General features: G+C 44.6%; 2 protein-coding genes across 2 annotated transcripts in view; one reads left to right on the forward strand and one right to left on the reverse strand.

The window, feature by feature from the left end:
• Positions 1-6,028, reverse strand: part of ADSS2 (adenylosuccinate synthase 2) — a 40,022-nt gene extending 33,994 nt beyond the window's left edge. The window contains exon 1 of the mRNA XM_084868920.1: positions 5,715-6,028. Within this exon, the coding sequence (XP_084725046.1) occupies positions 5,715-5,897 (183 nt within the window). The 5' untranslated portion in view covers positions 5,898-6,028. The remainder of the gene's footprint in view (positions 1-5,714) is intronic.
• A 2,633-nt stretch (positions 6,029-8,661) lies between these two features.
• The window catches only part of CATSPERE (catsper channel auxiliary subunit epsilon), a gene marked incomplete at its 3' end in the record, with an annotated part of 71,967 nt that continues 62,187 nt past the window's right edge, over positions 8,662-18,441 (forward strand). The window contains exons 1-4 of the mRNA XM_084868515.1: positions 8,662-8,730; positions 14,222-14,270; positions 15,449-15,522; positions 15,804-15,873. Coding sequence (XP_084724641.1) covers positions 8,666-8,730; positions 14,222-14,270; positions 15,449-15,522; positions 15,804-15,873 — 258 coding nt within the window. The 5' untranslated portion in view covers positions 8,662-8,665. The remainder of the gene's footprint in view (positions 8,731-14,221; positions 14,271-15,448; positions 15,523-15,803; positions 15,874-18,441) is intronic.

Below are 18,441 nucleotides of genomic sequence, written 5' to 3' on the forward strand. Positions count from 1 at the left end.
CAGGGGTTTGGGCAAGTCAAGGCACTCAGTAACACTTAAGTTGTTCTTTTTTTCAATTGTTCTGCGTATTTCCAGGAGAAATACGCAGAACAATTGTATGGTATGTCTTTTCTACTCCGTTACCACCTTTTAATAGCTGGTTTCAGAGCCGTCAGCCTACTAGCCTCTAGCTACAAATTTAACAGTTTTTCCATTGAGTTTGTTTATGACAAGCTTTTTTATATAACCGTGACAGGATACACTGTCCCTTTATAATTAATTTTAGTTAATATTTTCCCTTTATATAACTTTTTAGCCCTGGGGGGAAACACAAGGGAAAAATGTTCCGGCTGGTCCTGATCACACGCAATGTCATGCCTGTCCAGGACATGATGTATCCAGGACTACGAGCTTGCCTTCTCCACGAACAATAAACAAGCCCTGGCTTAAGGCCTGGTGTGAACTACAATAGTTAAAATTTTCTCTGTGGTTTCTACACAGCATGAAGGAATTATGGTATAGTCTACTTAGGTGGAGCCGAGGTAATACGCTTCCTAATAAAACTACTTTTGTGCCACCAGAAAGAGGCCGTCCTATTCCCTTACTTTGACCTTGGGAAAACCTGTAGTAGCAGCCTATTCCATCCCCACCCTGGCAATACTGGTTTCCGTAAGTTGTCCACTAGACCAGCAGTCAACAACCTTTCGGACCTCATGGACCACCCGTGATCCACGGACTACACTGAGTGGCCAGATTATGATGATCTCTGAACACATAATAATCTAGCTACTCAGAGAGAGAGTGTGTGTGTGTGTGTGTGTGTGTGTGTGTGTGTGTGTGTTTGAGGCCTGGTGCATGAATTCATGCATGGGTGGGGTCTGGCCAGCCTGGCCAGGGGGACGGGACATGGGCAGTTGGCCGGCCTGCCTGCTGGTCGAGGGGACAATTTGCATATTAGCTTGTTATTATATAGGATATACACTGAGTGGCCAGATTATTTCTGTGTTCAGAGATCATCATAATCTGGCCACTCAGTGTATATGCTCCATGTAGACACAGTCTCTGCCCTTTTCAGCTTTTTCCCTACCGCCCAAAGTCAAGTCATCTCTGTCACCATATTCTAGTATTTGGCCCCCTTTACTCTTTACATCTTCTCCTCTTCCCCTCGGTCATCACCATGCTGTTGTCTGTCTGCCTGTGAGTTTCAGTTTGATGTCCCACATTTGAATGAAATCATAGCTTTTTCTGACTTATTTCATTAGCAAAATATTCTCAATGTCCATCATGTTGTCACAAATGGAAGTATTTCATCTTTTCTCATGGCTGGGTAGTATTCTACAGAATAGATGGACCACATCTACTTTATCCAAACACCTAGTGAAGGACCCCTGGGCACTGAGCGTAATGCTGCAATGAACACAGGGGCGCATTTATCAAGAGTATCTACTAAGTTATAAACAATTCCTTATAAATCCTGCATCTGAAATACAGGCCTTAAGTGCTATGGTGATAAAAATGCCATTGGCTTTGCATCCATTCTTTCCAAAAAGAAAAACATAGTTATTGTTTTTTTTTAATATCTTTTTATTGATTTCAGAAAAGGAGAGATTAAAAACATCAATGGTGAGAATCCCTGACCAACAGAGGCTGCCTCCTGCAGCCCGCAACCCGCAACCCAGGATGGAGCCCGCAACCCAGGCATGTGCCCTGACTGGGAATTGAACCATGGCCTGGTTCACAGATCAATGCTCAACCACTGAGCCACACTGGCTGGGCCAGTTCTTCTTTTACAAACTGTATTTTATATTCAAAGAAATTCCTTATTTTGTGGTTCCACTGTTGAGACATGGATACATGATGTACATATATCTTCTGAAGAAACAATCTGTACAAAATTTGAGTTTATGGGGTGAATATCACACAAAAAATATATTAAATTCTAACAAAGTACCTATTTTCAACAATCCACAAAACTTGAATCATCAAACAAGGCAATCCAAACTCAAAATATGAGCTCTTAAAAGACACTGTAGGAATATAAAGATTTGAGGATGATGGAAGGAAGGTAGTAAGTCAAAAGTTTACAAGTAAGGCCGAGGCTGGTTTGGCTCAATGGATAGAGCGTCGGCTTGGGGACTGAAGGGACCCAGGTTCGATTCCGGTCAAGGGCATGTGCCTTGGTTGCGGGCATATCCCAGTAAGGGGGTGTGCAAGAGGCACTGATTGATGACTCTCTCTCTCATTGATGTTTCTCTCTGTCTCTCTCCCTTCCTCTCTGTACAAAATCAATAAAATATATATTTTTTTAAAAAGTTTACAAGTGAGGCAAGCCTGCCTAACAAGTGTGCTCACCTGTTTCTCCTCTGTCTGCAGCTCACATTGGAAAGCCACCCTTGGCTCCTTGTCAATCATTCCCTCCAGACCTTCCCAGGACAGCAGAGCAGACTGGTCCAGGGCCTCCTTCAGGCCTACTCTCACCGTAACCCATCTACAAACTAATGCTGCTATTAAAACTGGAGATCTTCTCTAATAAATGGTATAGTGATACCACTCCCAAAACCTTCTTTCCAGCTATATAAAATAGCTCCACCTGAGCCCAACTATTTCCACAGGAAGATGGCCAGGAGTGCGTGCAGGAGCGAACAGGCCGGGCTCCCTCTTTCTACCCAGCAAGGTGTGTATTCCCAGACTTCCTCCCCAACAGCATGGCCAGATCTGGTCTGAAGACAAAAGGAACCGAGGGCTGGGCTCCTGGAGCAACTCGAAGGCAGCGTGAGGCAGCAGTTCAAGGCCAACACCTTCAGGGGTGTTAGCAAGAAAGCAGGAGTGTTAGCAAGAAGGCAGGAGTGTTAGCAAAAGATAGGAGTGTTAGTAAAAGGTAGGTGTGCTATTAAGAAGGTAGTTGTGTTAATAAGAAGGCAGGACTGCTAGAAGGCAGGAGAGCTAGTAAGAAGGTAGGTATGTTAGTAAGAAGGTAGGTGTGTTAGTAAGAAGGTAGGTGTGTTAGTAAGAAGGTAGGAGTGTTAGTAAGAAGGCAGGAGTGTTAGTAAGAAGGTAGGTGTGTTAGTAAGAAGGTAGGGGTGTTAGTAAGAAGGTAGGGGTGTTAGTAAGAAGGTAGGTGTGTTAGTAAGAAGGTAGGAGTGTTAGTAAGAAGGTAGATGTGTTAGTAAGAAGGTAGGAGTTACTAAGAAGGTAGGAGTGTTAGTAAGAAGGTAGGTGTGTTAGTAAGAAGGTAGATGTGTTAGTAAGAAGGTAGGAGTGTTAGTAAAAAGGTAGGGGTGTTAGTAAGAAGGTAGGAGTTACTAAGAAGGTAGGAGTGTTAGTAAGAAGGTAGGTGTGTTAGTAAGAAGGTAGATGTGTTAGTAAGAAGGTAGGAGTATTAGTAAAAAGGTAGGGGTGTTAGTAAGAAGGTAGGAGTTACTAAGAAGGTAGGAGTGTTAGTAAGAAGGTAGGAGTGTTAGTAAGAAGGCAGGAGTGTTAGTAAGAAGGTAGGAGTGTTAGTAAGAAGGCAGGAGTGTTAGTAAGAAGGTAGGTGTGTTAGTAAGAAGGTAGGGGTGTTAGTAAGAAGGTAGGGGTGTTAGTAAGAAGGTAGGTGTGTTAGTAAGAAGGTAGGAGTGTTAGTAAGAAGGTAGATGTGTTAGTAAGAAGGTAGGAGTTACTAAGAAGGTAGGAGTGTTAGTAAGAAGGTAGGTGTGTTAGTAAGAAGGTAGATGTGTTAGTAAGAAGGTAGGAGTGTTAGTAAAAAGGTAGGGGTGTTAGTAAGAAGGTAGGAGTTACTAAGAAGGTAGGAGTGTTAGTAAGAAGGTAGGTGTGTTAGTAAGAAGGTAGATGTATTAGTAAGAAGGTAGGAGTGTTAGTAAGAAGGTAGGGGTGTTAGTAAGAAGGTAGATGTGTTAGTAAGAAGGCAGGTGTGTTAGTAAGAAGGCAGGAGTGTTAGTAAGAAGGCAGGAGTGTTAGTAAGAAGGTAGGTGTGTTAGTAAGAAGGTAGGAGTGTTAGTAAAAGGTAGATGTGTTAGTAAGAAGGTAGGTGTGTTGCCGGAGAGCTGGAGGAGCAGAATGGAGGGAGAGGAGATGGTGGTGCCAGTGAGAATACTTAGAGCCAGTTGGGCAACTATCTTAGCTGAAGAATGGCCAGGGTGGATTTCTGCATGGGTGGATTTCTGCATGCAAAGAAACACAAAACAGCCCTCGCTGGTTTGGCTCAGAGGATAGAGTGTCAGCCTGCAGACTAAAGGGTCCCAGGTTCAATTAATTCCCCAGGGTTGCGGGCTGGATCCCCAGTAGGGGCCGTGCAAAAGGCAGCCAATCATCATTGATGTTTCTCTCTCTCCTTTCCTATCTGAAATCAATAAAAATACATGTTTTTAAAAACACACAAAACAAAACAAAAACCACAAGATAAGTTAGAATGATTGTATTTAGCTTTCTACTTCCTTGTTTCTGCACGCTCAAATGCTATTTATTCAATTTTAGGCGGAGAGCTTCCCATCAAGGGGGCCTACGAACTTGTCAGAACACATACAACATGGCATCATCCTACTGTGCCATGCATGTTCACGAAGAAGAAACATGCTGCGAACGAAAAGCAGGCTTCCAGCATTACATGACAGTCTATTTTGAAACAGGCTCTTGCTCAACTCTCCCGAATTTTGAAATTGGTAATAGTAACAGGAGCCTTTACAAAGACCTAGCCTCCAGGCTAGCTACTTGGAGGCAAACAGACAAATAGGAAGAAAGCTTACCCCGAACACCACGTGCCTCTCAGGAGGAAGTACATGATTACCATTCCGTTTCCCCCCTCAAAGTTCGCTTTCAATGTCAGCGTAGCAAGGTAAATATTTCTAAATAACCAGCTTTTTGACATCCTGTGTTTCCTTGCGTCGCTCGTTAAAAGAACTGGGAGATTGCGCCCTCCGGGGACCCACAAGTGAAAATAACCTCCCCCTTAAGAGATCAACCGAAGGACTTGTATGCATGCATATAAGCAAAACCAAAGGACCAAAAACTAGGGGGGGGGGGGGGGGGAGCAATGGAAAGGTATGTACAAAGATATGTATACATATAATACCTTAATAAATAAAGAAAAGAAGAAAATAAACTCCCCTTTAATATTAACACGCAGAGTAAGTAGGGAGCTCAACAACGGGGCCATGACCGGTCCACAGCCCGGCGAGGAAGCCAGGCTCTGCCCGCTCCGGGCCTGCAGGTGGGGGCCGGGGTGGGTGGGTGGGTCTGGATTGCGGGGCATTTCGGAACGATCCACACCCACCTGATTTCCGGGTGGGTGGGTGATGGAGGAGGAGGATGGCGGAGTGAGGAGCAGGCAGGCCTCGGGCTGCAGCTCCTCCAACCCGCCCCGCATCCATCCCCGCGTCCTGAGCTGAGAACTGGTCCCCCAGCCCGGACCCTGCTCCCCGGCCTGGCATCGCGCATCATCTCTCCAAGGCTCCCCCCTTCAAACCGCATTTCCCTGCAGAGCCACCCCAATCCCGCAAGCCCGAGACCCCCACCCAGGTCAGGGGGGGGGGGGCGGGGGTCTCTGCCCTCCCGCCATTTCTCCAGGTCGCCGCGGCTCACAGCCAAGAGGAGGGAAGCTAAGCTCAAGGTGACACCGGGTTTTTGGAGAGGGGATCCCGAGTTTCTGGAGAGGGGATCGATCCCAGGTTCTGGGCCCGACCTCCTCCCTCCCGGGCCCGGCTCTCCCCGTCGTCGCCGGAGCCGGGCCGCCGCCTCACCTGGCAGCGGCACACGATGTCCGCGTCCTGGGCCAGCAGGTCCACCACCTTCCCTTTGCCTTCGTCGCCCCACTGCGCGCCGAGCACCACGGTGACCCGGTTCCCCCCGGGCCGCGCCCTGGGGCGGCCGCAGTCGCCGTTGGGCAGCGAGGATGCTGCCGGGTGGGTGTCGGCCAACGCCATGGCTCCGGCGACGAGAAGAGAGCCCCGGGGAGAGGCGGAGGGCGGCGGCGGGGAGGGCGCGGACGGAACTGCTGCTCTGCAGCCCGGAGCCACATGCAGAGGAAGCGGCGGCCAGCGGCGGCCCCGCCCCGGCCCCGCCCCCGCCCCCGCCGGGCCGCCCCCTCCGGCCACGCCCCACCCCGCGCCCCGCCGCCGCGGCCCGCTCAAGGGGGGACCATGACTGCCCCGCTCGGGCCGGCCCCGGCAGCAGCTCCGCCTGCAGGGAGGGGCCCTGATGGCCGCAACCGCCGCCGCCGCCGCTCGGAACCGAAGCCACGCCCCTTCCAGGGCCGGGCGCGCCATTCCTGCCCCCGCAAACCCGAGAACGGAAGCGGCAGGGGCGGGGCTTAGAGCGCGCGCCAGCCTCCACGCCCCGCCCACCCTCCCTGTCTCCAACGTTTCAAACTGGAGGGCACGCAGGTGCGTGCTCCAGCGTCGGACTACAACTCCCGGCATGCACCGCTCTGCGCTGAAGTGAAGTATTCTGGGAGCAGAGTGTCTGCCCCATGTAGGTTTCAGCTCCTGAAAACGTTCAATTTTATTTGTTTGTTTGTTTTTAATATTTTATTTTATTTTTTTACAGAGAGGAAGGGAGAGGAAAAGAGAGCTTAGAAACATCAATGAGAGAGAAACATAGACCAGCTGCTTCCTGCACACCCCCCACTGGGGATGTGCCCGCAACCAATGTACATGCCCTTGACCGGAATCGTACCTGGGACCCTTCAGTCCGCAGACCGACACTCTATGCACTGAGCCAAACCAGTTAGGGCTGAAAACGTTCAATTTTAAATTATTTTTTAATTCGTGGTTTTGCATTTATGGCACGCCCAACCCCCTGAGTCTCTCACAGTGCCTCATGCCAAAGCAACTGTGGCCTTGAACCATTGTCTGGCTTCTTCCCATAGGCGGCAGGCACTGAAGCGGCAGTGGGGGGGTTGGGGGGGTTGTTTTTTAATGACTTGTTTTTATTAAGGGAATAGATTGTGTGCAGAACAAAAAGGGCGAAACCTCATAATTCAAATGGAGTGGAATGGGAAAGTATAGGTTTCCAATTGGAGATTAAGGACTAGGGGTAAGAACAGAGATGGGAACAGGGATTGAATAGAGCCAACTCAAAAGTAAAGCAATAAGATAGAGCATGTTAAACCTGAAAATCTGAGGATCAAGTAGACTCCTAGCCCTTCTCATTTTACACTTTAGTAACAGGGAGGAGGAGTGTATCACCGATGTCAGATAGTTAGTATATGCCAGATACTGTGATGCACTTAGCTCTTTTAATTCCCACAACCATACAAGGTAGGTCATACTATCTTACCCTTATTTTACAGGGTTTAAAAGTTAACTTGTTCTATTGAGGGCTTAATTGCTATCTAAGCAACCAGAGTCCACAGCCCAGACCTTTTGTGTCTATTCCACTCAGGTGTCCCTAGACTCCAGAGTATATCTCCTGCGGAGTATCTTCCACCTGCAACACAAATTAACTCTGATATAGAATTCTGATATAAAGTTGCTTATGCCCAGCAGGCGTTGCTCAGTGGTTGAGCATTGACCTATGAACCAGGAGATCAGGGTTTGATCCTGGTTAGGACACATGCCTGAGTTGCAGGCTCAATGATCCTCAGTGTGGGGCTTGCAAGAGGCAGCTAATCAATGATTCTTTCTCATTATTTATGCTTCTATCTCTCTCTCCCTCTCCCTCTCTGAAATCAATAAAAAGATATTTATAAATAAATAAATAAATGAAGTTGCTTTGGGAAAAAAGGTGTGCATAGAATCACATTAAATATGGTGTCTCCCAAATAAAAAAAGATTGTGTGCGTGTGTGTGTGTGTGTGTGTGTGTTCAAATCATACATATGCAATCATGTTCTCTAATGGTTCCCAGAGCATCTTTTATAATTTTTATTCAAAGATTCATTAACTCAGTAAACACTGAGAACCTGCAATAAATTAAGGTAGTGTTTCTAGGCCACAGTTGCTCTGGCATGAGGCCCTGATGACGTAAGGAGGAATAAAGACACAATTGCAGCCCTTCAGGATGCAGATTATCTGGTCTACCAACAAGTAAACAGGTGAATTACACTACTGCGTGGGAAAATTTCGGTGTTCATCTTGTTTTTACCACAAGATTACAAGCCCCTTTGTAAACCAAAACGCTCTGTTTTTTATTTACTTTTTTTTTTTTTTTTACTCAAGTGCACGAGACAGCGTTGGGCATACAGTAGGTGCTCAATAAGCACCTGTTACTGCTCATTTCTGTTCCATCTAAAAGTCATTTATAGAGATTGTGCCTGCACCTGGTATGCACGGCCAGGTGCGTGTTTGTTATTGCAGCACAGGCAACGAAGATTGGGTCTAAAAGATGCACCAAGTGGAAAGTTTTAATCTTCATTCACCCCGGGTTTTCCGAAGTGGTTTTGCTAGTCCACTCCAAAAAAAAAAAAAAAAAAAAAAAGCATGGCTCTGCCTTTCCTAAAACCTGGCTTAGATTTTATTTGTTCTTGTGGATGGCATGACCGATTCCTCTCATTTTTCTCCCCCTCTTCCCCTCTTCCTCTTCCTCCTCCTCCTCCCCCCGACCTCTGCCCACCCAGGTTTAGATTTTCCATCCAAGCATCCCCTGCAGGCGCCGGGCCACTCACGCGCATGCGCGTGGTACGCGCACGCGCACTGGCCGGTGGGCGGGCGGGACCCGCGAGGCGGGGCGGTTGCGCCGAGCGTCGGGGCGCCATGGCCGCCGGGGCATTGGCGGTGCTGCTGTCCTGTCTGAGCTGCTGCGGCTCGGCTCTGTGGAGGTAGAGGCGCCAGTGGAGGACGGGGCTCCCGTGGCTCCCGGGACCTAGCAGGGGTCCCCATCCCAGCGCCTCAGGGGCCCCGGCCACCCGCCCGCGCAGACCCCCGTCCGGGCCCCCTGCTCCCTGGAGGCCCAAGATGGGGGGCGCTGGGGGGACTTCTCCTCGCTGAGTCCTAGGAATCCTGAAACGGCTTATGCCCGCGAGGAGAGGAGCAAAGGAGAAGCCAAACATGGCCGCCAGCTGGGGGATGAGGGATGGGGTATGCCGGGGGCACTTCACTAGGGTAACTACCGTGTTTCCCCGAAAATAAGACCTAGCGCATAGAAAGATAAGACATCCCCTGAAAATAAGACCTAGCGCAACTTTGGGAGAAAAAGTTAATATAAGGCACTGTCTTATTTTTGGGGAAACAGGGTAGGTCACTGGTGGTTGAATGAAATGTATGAAAATACCCTAGGAAGGTTTCCATAGGATATCCATAAGTTAAAATTTAGGGGATTAACCAGAAAAAAAAAGAACACAACCTGTGAATATTCTTTTTTTTAAAAAAAAAAAAAAAAAAGCTTTTTATTGACTTCTTACAGAGAGGAAAGGAAAGGGACAGAGAGCCAGAAACATCGATGAGAGAGAAACATCTGCCAGCTGCCTCCTGCACACTCCCCTCAGGAGACGTGAAGCCAATGTACATGTCCTTGACCAGAATCGAACCTGGGACCCTTGAGTCTGCAGGGTCGAGGCTCTATCCACTGAGCCACACCGGTTCCGGCCAAATATTATGTTTAATGGAGGTTTTGCTCCCACAGTAATTATTGCTCCCCAACGTTAAAAAGTGTTAAGAATACCAACAGTCAGCCAAACCATTACAGAGGTTTCAGATGGAAGGGACCCAGGCATCTCACTGGACACTGGGGGTTAGAGGGGGTGAGGGGGTTGTCAAATAGTCATGGGAAAGGTCAGGGAAGTCATGAGAGCAAAAAGGGGACATTCTAACAAGTGTGAAAGCCTTTTTCCTTCCCTATAAAAACCTCTCTCCTGGGGTGGGTAAAACTGTGGAAAATACACGCGATGGATAATATTCCGCCTCAAAAAATAGAATCTTACCATTTACAACAGCATGGATGGACCTAGAGCAAGCATGTCCAACTCAAAGGCTATAAGGCAGGCCAGATAAACAAGGTGTAAGTGTATGCGGACCACAAAAAAATCAAAAGCTCCCATTTTCATGAAAGGTTTATCAGCATGACAGAGACATGCTGAATATAAAGGGTTGAAATAAATGAGTTATCATAAAATAATAGAACATTTTAATAAAAATTAATATTTTTTTCTTGAACATTAACTTACCAGACACGAGATAACTGCACAAATTAATAAGCGTAAAGCAAATAAAGATGTGGCCATCGGCTGCTAAAATATTCGCTGCTAGTATTAGTGGAGAGAAATGGTATGTCAGTGCGTAAGGCGTGTAAGGGAAATGAATGCAGCAGGATTATAGTAATCAGTCATTAGCAAACATTGTAGTTTGTCATTAATAATGATATATAATAGGACATTGTAAAAATTAAGTTACAAAATTTTTATTAAAACGTTTCTTACATACCATTATATTGGCTGGGCCAAAAAAATATTCATTGTAGTCCGCAGGTCGCGAGTTTGACATGTTTGACCTAAAGGGTACTATGCAAAGTGAAATAAGTCAGGCAGAAAAAGACAAATACCATGTGATTTTTTTTTAAAAAAAAAATGTATATTTCAGAGAGAGAAAGATAGAAACATCAATGATGAGAGAGAATCATTGATCGGCTGCCTCCTGCATGCCCCCAGCTGGGGATAGAGCCCACAACCTGGGCATGTGCACTTGACCGGAATCAAATCCAGGACCCTTCAGTCTGCAGGCCAGTGCTCTACCCACTGAACCAAACTGGCTAGGCCAAATACCATATGATTTCACATACATGTAGAATCTAAAAATAAAGGAACAAAATTGAAACAGACTCATAGAAACAGAGAACAGACTGGTGGTTACCGAGGGGAGGGAGGCTGGGGTCTGGGGGAAAGGAGTGAAGGAATGATTAAGAAGTACAGAATGGCCGGTAACGGTTTGGCTCAGTGGTAGAGCGTCGATGTGCGGACTGAAAGGTCCCGGGTTCGATTCTGGTCAGGGTTCATGTACCTTGGTTGCGGACACATCCCGGTAGGGGGTGTGCAAGAGGCAGCTGATCAATGTTTCTCTCTCATCGACATTTCTAGCTCTCTATCTCTCTCCCTTCCTCTCTGTAAAATATCAATAAAATATATATTTTTTTTTTAAAAAAAAAAAGTACAGAATGGCAGTTACAAAGTAGTCATGGGGATGGAAAGTACAGGACAGGGAATAGAGTCCATCATATTGTGATGACGATGTGTGGTCCCGAGTGGGCACTGGAAATATCGGGGGGAGCACTTTGCTAAGTATAGGATTGTATAACCGCCGTGCTGTACAGCTGAATACAAAACAATATTAAAAGTATACTAAACTGTAAATTTTTTTTTTTAAATTTTAAAAATTTATTTTATTGGCCGAGACCGGTTTGGCTCAGTGGATGGAGCGTCGGCTTGGGGACTGAAAGGTCCCGGGTTTGATTCCAATCAGGGACATGTACCTTGGTTGCGGGCACATCCCCGGTGGGGGGTGTGCAGGAGGCAGCTGATCGATGATTCTCTCTCATCGGTGTTTCTGGCTCTCTATCCCTCTCTCTTCCTCTCTGTATAAAATCAATAAAATATATTTAAAAATATATATATATTTTATTGATTTTTTACAATATATTTTATTGATTTTTTTACAGAGAGGAAGGGAGAGAGATAGCTAGAAACATCGATGAGAGAGAAACCGACCAACTGCCTCTTGCACACCCCCCCCACCGAGGATGTGCCCGCAACCAACGTACATGCCCTTGACCAGCTGCCTCTTGTACATCCCCCACTGGGGATGTGCCTGCAGCCAACGTAAATGCCCTTGACCGGAATCGAACCCGGGACCTTTCAGTCCACAGACCGACACTCTACCATTGAGCCAAATCGGTTTCGGCAATTTTATTGATTTTTTTGCAGAGAGGAAGGGATGAGAGAAACATCGATGAGAGAGAAACACTGATCAGCTGCCTCCTGCACACCCCCCTACTGGGGGTGTGCCCGCAACCAAGGTACATGCCCTTGACTGGAATCGAACCTGGGACCCTTCAGTCCGCAGGCCGACGCTCTATCCACTGAGCCAAACCAGTTTCGGCATAAGTATATTTTATCGATTTTTTTTTTTTTACATAGAGAAAGGGAGAGAGATAGAGAGTTAGAAACATCGATCAGCTGCCTCTTGCACACCCCCTACTGGGGATGTGCCCACAACCAAGGTACATGCCCTTGACCTGAATCTAACCCGGGACCTTTGAGTCCTCAGGCCGATGCTCTATCCACTGAGCCAAACCGGTGAGGGCAAAAGTATACTGAACTGTAAATTTTTTTTTTTTTTTTTAAATAATGCTTTATGAGAGCCACTGGCCACATGTGACTTTTGAGAACTTGAAATATGGCTAGTCCAAATTGAAGTCTTCTGTAAGTGAAATACATATTCACTTGATTTCAAAGCCTGTACAAAAAAAAAATCTAAACTATCCCATTAAAAATTGTCTTATATTGATCACATGTTGAATAAAAGATATTATTATAATCAATTTCACTTGCCCTAGCCAGTTTGGTGCAATGGATAGAGAGTTGGCCTGCAAACTGAAGGGTCCCAGGTTCAATTCCGGTCAAGGGTACGTGCCTCGGTTTGCAGGCTCCTCTCAAGCCCAGGCCTTGGTTGGGGTGTGTGCAGGAGGCAACCCACCGATCTGTTTCTCTCACATCGATATTTCCCTCTGTTTTTCCCTTTCTCTTCCACTCTCTATGAAAAAAAATCAATGGAAAATTTTGTCTTTCCCTCTCTTTTCTACTCTCTCTGGAAAATCAATGAAAAAATATCCTCAGGTGATGATTTTAAATTTTTTCAAATTAAAAAAAAATTAAATTAAATTAACATTAAAAAAACAATTTCACTTGTCTCTTCTTGCTTTTTTAATGTGGCCACTAGAAAATTTTAAATTATATAAGTGGCTTGCATTATATTTATGTTGTATAGATTTAGATAGATTCAAGAACCCTGAATAATAGAAATTAAAATGAACAAGGACTCACAGAAATTTGCTCTTTAATTCAGTGTTTCAAACAAGGAATATTGTTTTATGGGTTTTTAATCTTTATTCATTTTTTTTAAAAAGCTCAGTTTATAAATGAAGGAAATACAGCCAATATTCTTAATAGTTTTCATCCTAAAACATAAACAGCCCTACCTGGTTTGGCTTAGTGGCTAGAGCACATGTGTCAAACACAAGGCCCACGGGCCAAATCCAGCCCGCCAGGCCTTGCAATGTGGCCCGCACCGCGCTGTCATCACTGCACTCCACTGTCAGTTTATGACATTGTCAGTTTATGACTGTTCAGTAAACCATTCGGCCCGCGATTTAGGCTGGATTTTAGATTTTGGCCCCTTCTCTGATTGAGTTCGACACCCCTAGGCTAGAGCATCAGCCTGTGAACTGAAGAGTCCCAGGTCCCATTCCAGTCAAGGGCATGTGCCTGGGTTGCAGGCTGGATCCCCAGTAGGGGGCATGCAGGAGACAGCTGATCAATGATTCTCGTCATTATATTTCTATCTCTCCCTCTCTGAAATCAATAAAAATATCTTCTATATATATAAAAGCCTAATATGCAAAGTGTCCCCTAATTCCACCAACAGGGAGTTTGATCACTTGCTATGACACGTGCTTACGAGGGTACAGTGCGGAATGAAGGGAGGCCCCGGCAGCAGCTGGCAGCCTCTAGGGACCCTACCCATGTACGAATTTTGTGCACTGGGCTTCTAGTATTAAAAAGTATTTACAGACAATTCCTGACGTATGATGGTTCCACTTAACGATTTTTTGACTTTATGTTGGTGTGAAAGCCATATGCATTATAAACTACATGAGATTTTTCAACACTTACTTGTAAAATAGGCTTCATGTTAAATAATTTTGTCCGATTATAGGCTAATGTCAATGTGCTGAGCATGTTTAAGGTAGACCAAGCTGAGCTATGATGTTTGGTAGGCTAGGTGTATTAAATGCATTTTTGAATTATAATATTTTTAATTTACAGTGGGTTTATTGTGATGTAAAACCATTGTAAGTCAAGGGGCACCTGTACTTCTCATTCTAGTGTCTTCAGATTCTGAGCTAACCCTAACAGATCTTGAGTGGTGAGTAGAGTTCATGGATAATCCTTAGTTTTAGCCCTGACTATGCTCTCCAGGAAGATGCCTGAGCAGAAATGTAAAGCTCTTGGCAGCCCAGGCATGCTCTGACCATGCATAGAATCCCTCTTCCTTGGAGGAGAAATTAATTTTCATATTCTTATTTGACCTTTTCCTCCACAGATATCATGCTACCAGCCCAAACTACCGCATTTTTAGTACCAGAACTACTGTAAGTGTTTAACTTTTTAAAACTATAGTCAAGTTTTTTTGTTTGTGGGTTGTTGTTTTTTACCTTAGGGCAGAGTTAATCATATTCAGTTGTATAGCACAGTGTCATTCTTTTATTTCTTTTTCATATTTCATTTATCCTCCTCATATAGATCTCCCTCTCCAGTAATAGTTCTTAAATATGCAAGTCACAAAAACAAGTGGTGTTAGTTTGAGTGTTTTGTGATTAATATTCAAAAAATAATGTCATGCCGAAACCGGTCTGGCTCAGTGGATAGAGCGTCGGCCTGCGGACTGAAAGGTCCCGGGTTCGATTCCGGTCAAGGGCATGTACCTTGGTTGTGGGCACATCCCCAGTGGCGGGTGTGCAAGAGGCAGCTGATTGATGATTCTCTCTCATCGATGTTTCTAACTCTCTATCCCTCTCTCATCCTCTCTGTAAAAAATCAATAAAATATATTTTAAAAAAATAATAATAACGTCATGATGCAGATAGGATGACTCTGTCTCATTTATCCTCTTATTTTAATTCTCAGAACCTACTAGAGTACCTCCTAGATACTTAATATATTATTTTTGAAATAAAATAAAAATCTTATTTGGTAGGGAGACTACTGAAGTGTCCCAGAAAAGTTGTTACTTTTCCTTTGTTGTATTACTTTGTGTAATTTCAAATACATCAAATTTTAATTATTATCCTATATAATAAAAGGCTAATATGCAAATTGACCAAACTGCAGAATGACCGGTTTCTATGACATGCACTGACCACCAGGGGACAGATGCTCAATGCAGGAGCTGCCCCCGGTGGTCAGTGCACTCCCACAGAGGGAGCGCCCCTCAGCCAGAAGCCAGGCTCATGGCTGGCGAGCCCAGCAGCGGTGGCGGGAGCCTCTCTGGACTCTGTGGCTGTGCTGAGGATGTCCGACTGATGGTTTAGGCCCGCTCCTTGTGGGGATCGGGCCTAAGCCATAAGTTGGACATCCCCTGAGGGCTCCCAAACTGAAGGCACAGGTGGAGCTGAAGGGCCCTCCCCCACCCCCAATGCACGAATTTTGTGCACCGGGCCTCTAGTTTCTTTAGTAAGGACCCAGAAAACTGAATCGTACATCTGAACAGTGAGATGAATATTTTGGAGCAAATGATTTGTTTTAACTATTTCATCTTCTTTTTTTTTAGATTACATTAGAGTATGAAGGAACATTATTTTCTGAGTGGAGTGTGCCAAGAACTTGTTCTATTAAAGATAAACGGTAGTATTTTTGTCATGAATGTCAATATATGTGTATTTACACGTAACAAAGCATTTACATAACATGAATTCAGACTCGAGGCTGTGACTGAATGTCAATTTCTTCCCATTAAATAGATGTGAAAAGAAAAACAAAATCAGTTTGAAAAAAGAAGGCAAATATTGCTGTATTTTTACTTTTCTTATTTTAAGTTTTTAGGCCTGAAGAAGAGTAGGGAACTTTTTATTAATATCGTATGCATCTTTATTTATTTCTCCCTTCTTGTTCTCTTTAAATGCTAGTTCGCCGAAGACAGAGCTGCGCTGTTCTACTCCAGGCTTTCAGAATATAAAACCAATTGTTACAGGGCCAGTGAGTTGATCTTAATTATTAAACTTGAATACTCCAGTTCATTTTTCCTTTTTTTTCTTTATCTTTCAACCTAATTCAACCTATTTTAACTAGTATAAATTGTAACTATAAGTAAGAGGCATTTTAAAAATACTGTGAAAATGTCATTAGTTTTTAGACATGTTTTTGCAAATTATAACTAGTGAAATGACATGTGATTTTCATTTAGCCATTTTATTAGCATGTTAAAGCCCCAGTTACCATTGTAAGGATAACAGTACTCCTGGCTAAGAGGGCTCACATCATATACTTCTATAACAATGCCCAGGATAAAGAGCCATTTCTAGAAGATTTTGTTATTTTTTTTTTTAAATATGTGAATGCAAATAAATGAATGATGTTGAATTCTTTCAGGTTTACAAAAAAAAAAAAAAAAAAAAAAAAAAAAAAAGTAAAGCATTTTAATATTTTTTTTATTGATTTCATACAGGAAGGAAGAGAGAGAGAGAGAGATTGAAACATTAATGATGAGAATCATTCATCGACTGCCTCCAAGCCCGCAACCCAGGCATGTGCCCTTGACAGGAATCAAACCCAGGACCCTTCAGTCCCCAGGCCAACATTCTATTCACTGAGCCAAACCAGCCAGGGCAAGCATTCCAAAACATTGGCACTTTGTCAGTTAGTAACAGAGTACTGGCCCCACACCTCACAGCTTAAGTTCCCACACAAGTGTATAAACCTACTGCTATAGAGACTCCGTGTGACGAATCCTGTCTTTCCGCTGGGGCTTGTGCCTTTTTTAAATTTTATTTTATTATTTATTTTATTTTTTTTTAAATATATTTTATTGATTTTTTTTACAGAGAGGAAGAGAGAGGGACAGAGAGTTAGAAACATCGATGAGAGAGAATCATAGATCAGCTGCCTCTTGCACACCCCCCACTGGGGATGTGCCCAAAAGCAATGTACATGCCCTTGACCAGAATCGAACCTGGGACCCTTCAGTCTGCAGACTGACGCTCTATCCACTGAGCCAAACCAGTTTCGGCTGTGCCTTTTTTTTTTTTCATGAAACAAGTAGAGTGATATGAGAGAGGCCAGATGAATATTAATTAATTTAAAACCCTATAGATAGAAAAATACTTGAATTTGGCTTTTTGAGTTTATGAGTTTTTTAAGTTTCATGAACATAACTCCAATGTAAAGGATTCCTTACTTTTTCATTGTTTTTCTTTAATATATTTTTATTGATTTCAGAGAGGAAGGGAGAGGGAGAGAGAGATAGAAACATCAGTGATGAGAGAGAATTATTGATCAGCTCCTTCCTGCATGCCTCCCACTGGGTAAAAAGCCCCCAACCTGGGCATGTGTCCTGACCGGGACTGGAACCATGACATCCTGGTTCATAGATCAGTTATCAGCCACTGAGCCATGCCAGCCAGATTCCTTCTCCCCCCCGGCTCCCCCCCCTTTTTTTTGTATGTTGGAAACCCCTAGAAACATTATGAAACATGTTATGTAAAAAAATAAGTATACACAAGTACATGCATACATAGGACTATCTTTGTCATTTACGTATAGTGTTATCAGATCTTACAACCTATAAGGAGGGACATGTGACTTTTGAAACTCACTCAAAAAAGAATCAAAACTATTTCCAGGCATTGCCAGATGTCCCCTGGTGAGCAAAATCACCTCTGGTTGATAACCATTAAACAAGGGCATTTGTTGAATTGTGTGTGTTTCCGTGGGGAAAACTGTAGGAGCTCTGCCTCAGACACTCACTCCCATCGCCTGGGAAATTACAAGAGCTTAGGGGCTCTGTGTCAGGCATCATGGTAAAGACTCAGGAACTGGGGGGAAAGACATATATTTCTCACTAGAGGCCCGTGCATGAAATTCGTGCATGGGGAGCTGGTATCCCTCAACCCAGCCTGCACCCTCTCCAATCTGGGACAAACCTCTCACAATCTGGGACTGCTAGCTCCTAACTGTTCGTCTGTCTGCCTGCCTGATTGCCCCCTAACCGATTCTGCCTGCCAGCCTGATCAATGCCTAACTGCTCCCCTGCCAGCCTGATCAATGCCTAACTGCTCCCCTGCCAGCCTTATTGCCCATAACTGCCCTTCCCTGTTGACCCGATTGCCCACAACTGCCTTTCCCTGCCACTACCCACCCCCTCTGCCGAGACCGGCCACCTCCACGCCATGCAGAGCTGTGGGACCCTCAGGCCTAATCACACGGAGTGGCCGCCAGGCCCCACCTCTGTGTGTGTGGCCATCTTGTGGTGGCCATCTTGTGAGAATATCGCACATGAGGGCCACCTAAGCTTTTATTAGTATATATTATTACACTAGGTCAAATATAACAGAAAGAACAAGCCATCTAAGTTTGTTTCCACCCATGATAGTAAATCCTCAATTACAGACAGTAACCAAAGAACTGGACTAGTATTATATGAATATTTATTAGTTCTATTCTGAAATTTATTCATTATACTTCCTCTAATCTTAGATAATTAACTTAGTTCCTCTGTGACTTTGATGCCTGTATTAAATTAGTATTTTTTTAAGTTAATTTCATATA

This window comes from Pipistrellus hanaki (assembly GCF_964339955.1).
Source record: "Pipistrellus hanaki genome assembly, chromosome: 20".
NCBI lineage: Eukaryota > Metazoa > Chordata > Mammalia > Chiroptera > Vespertilionidae > Pipistrellus > Pipistrellus hanaki.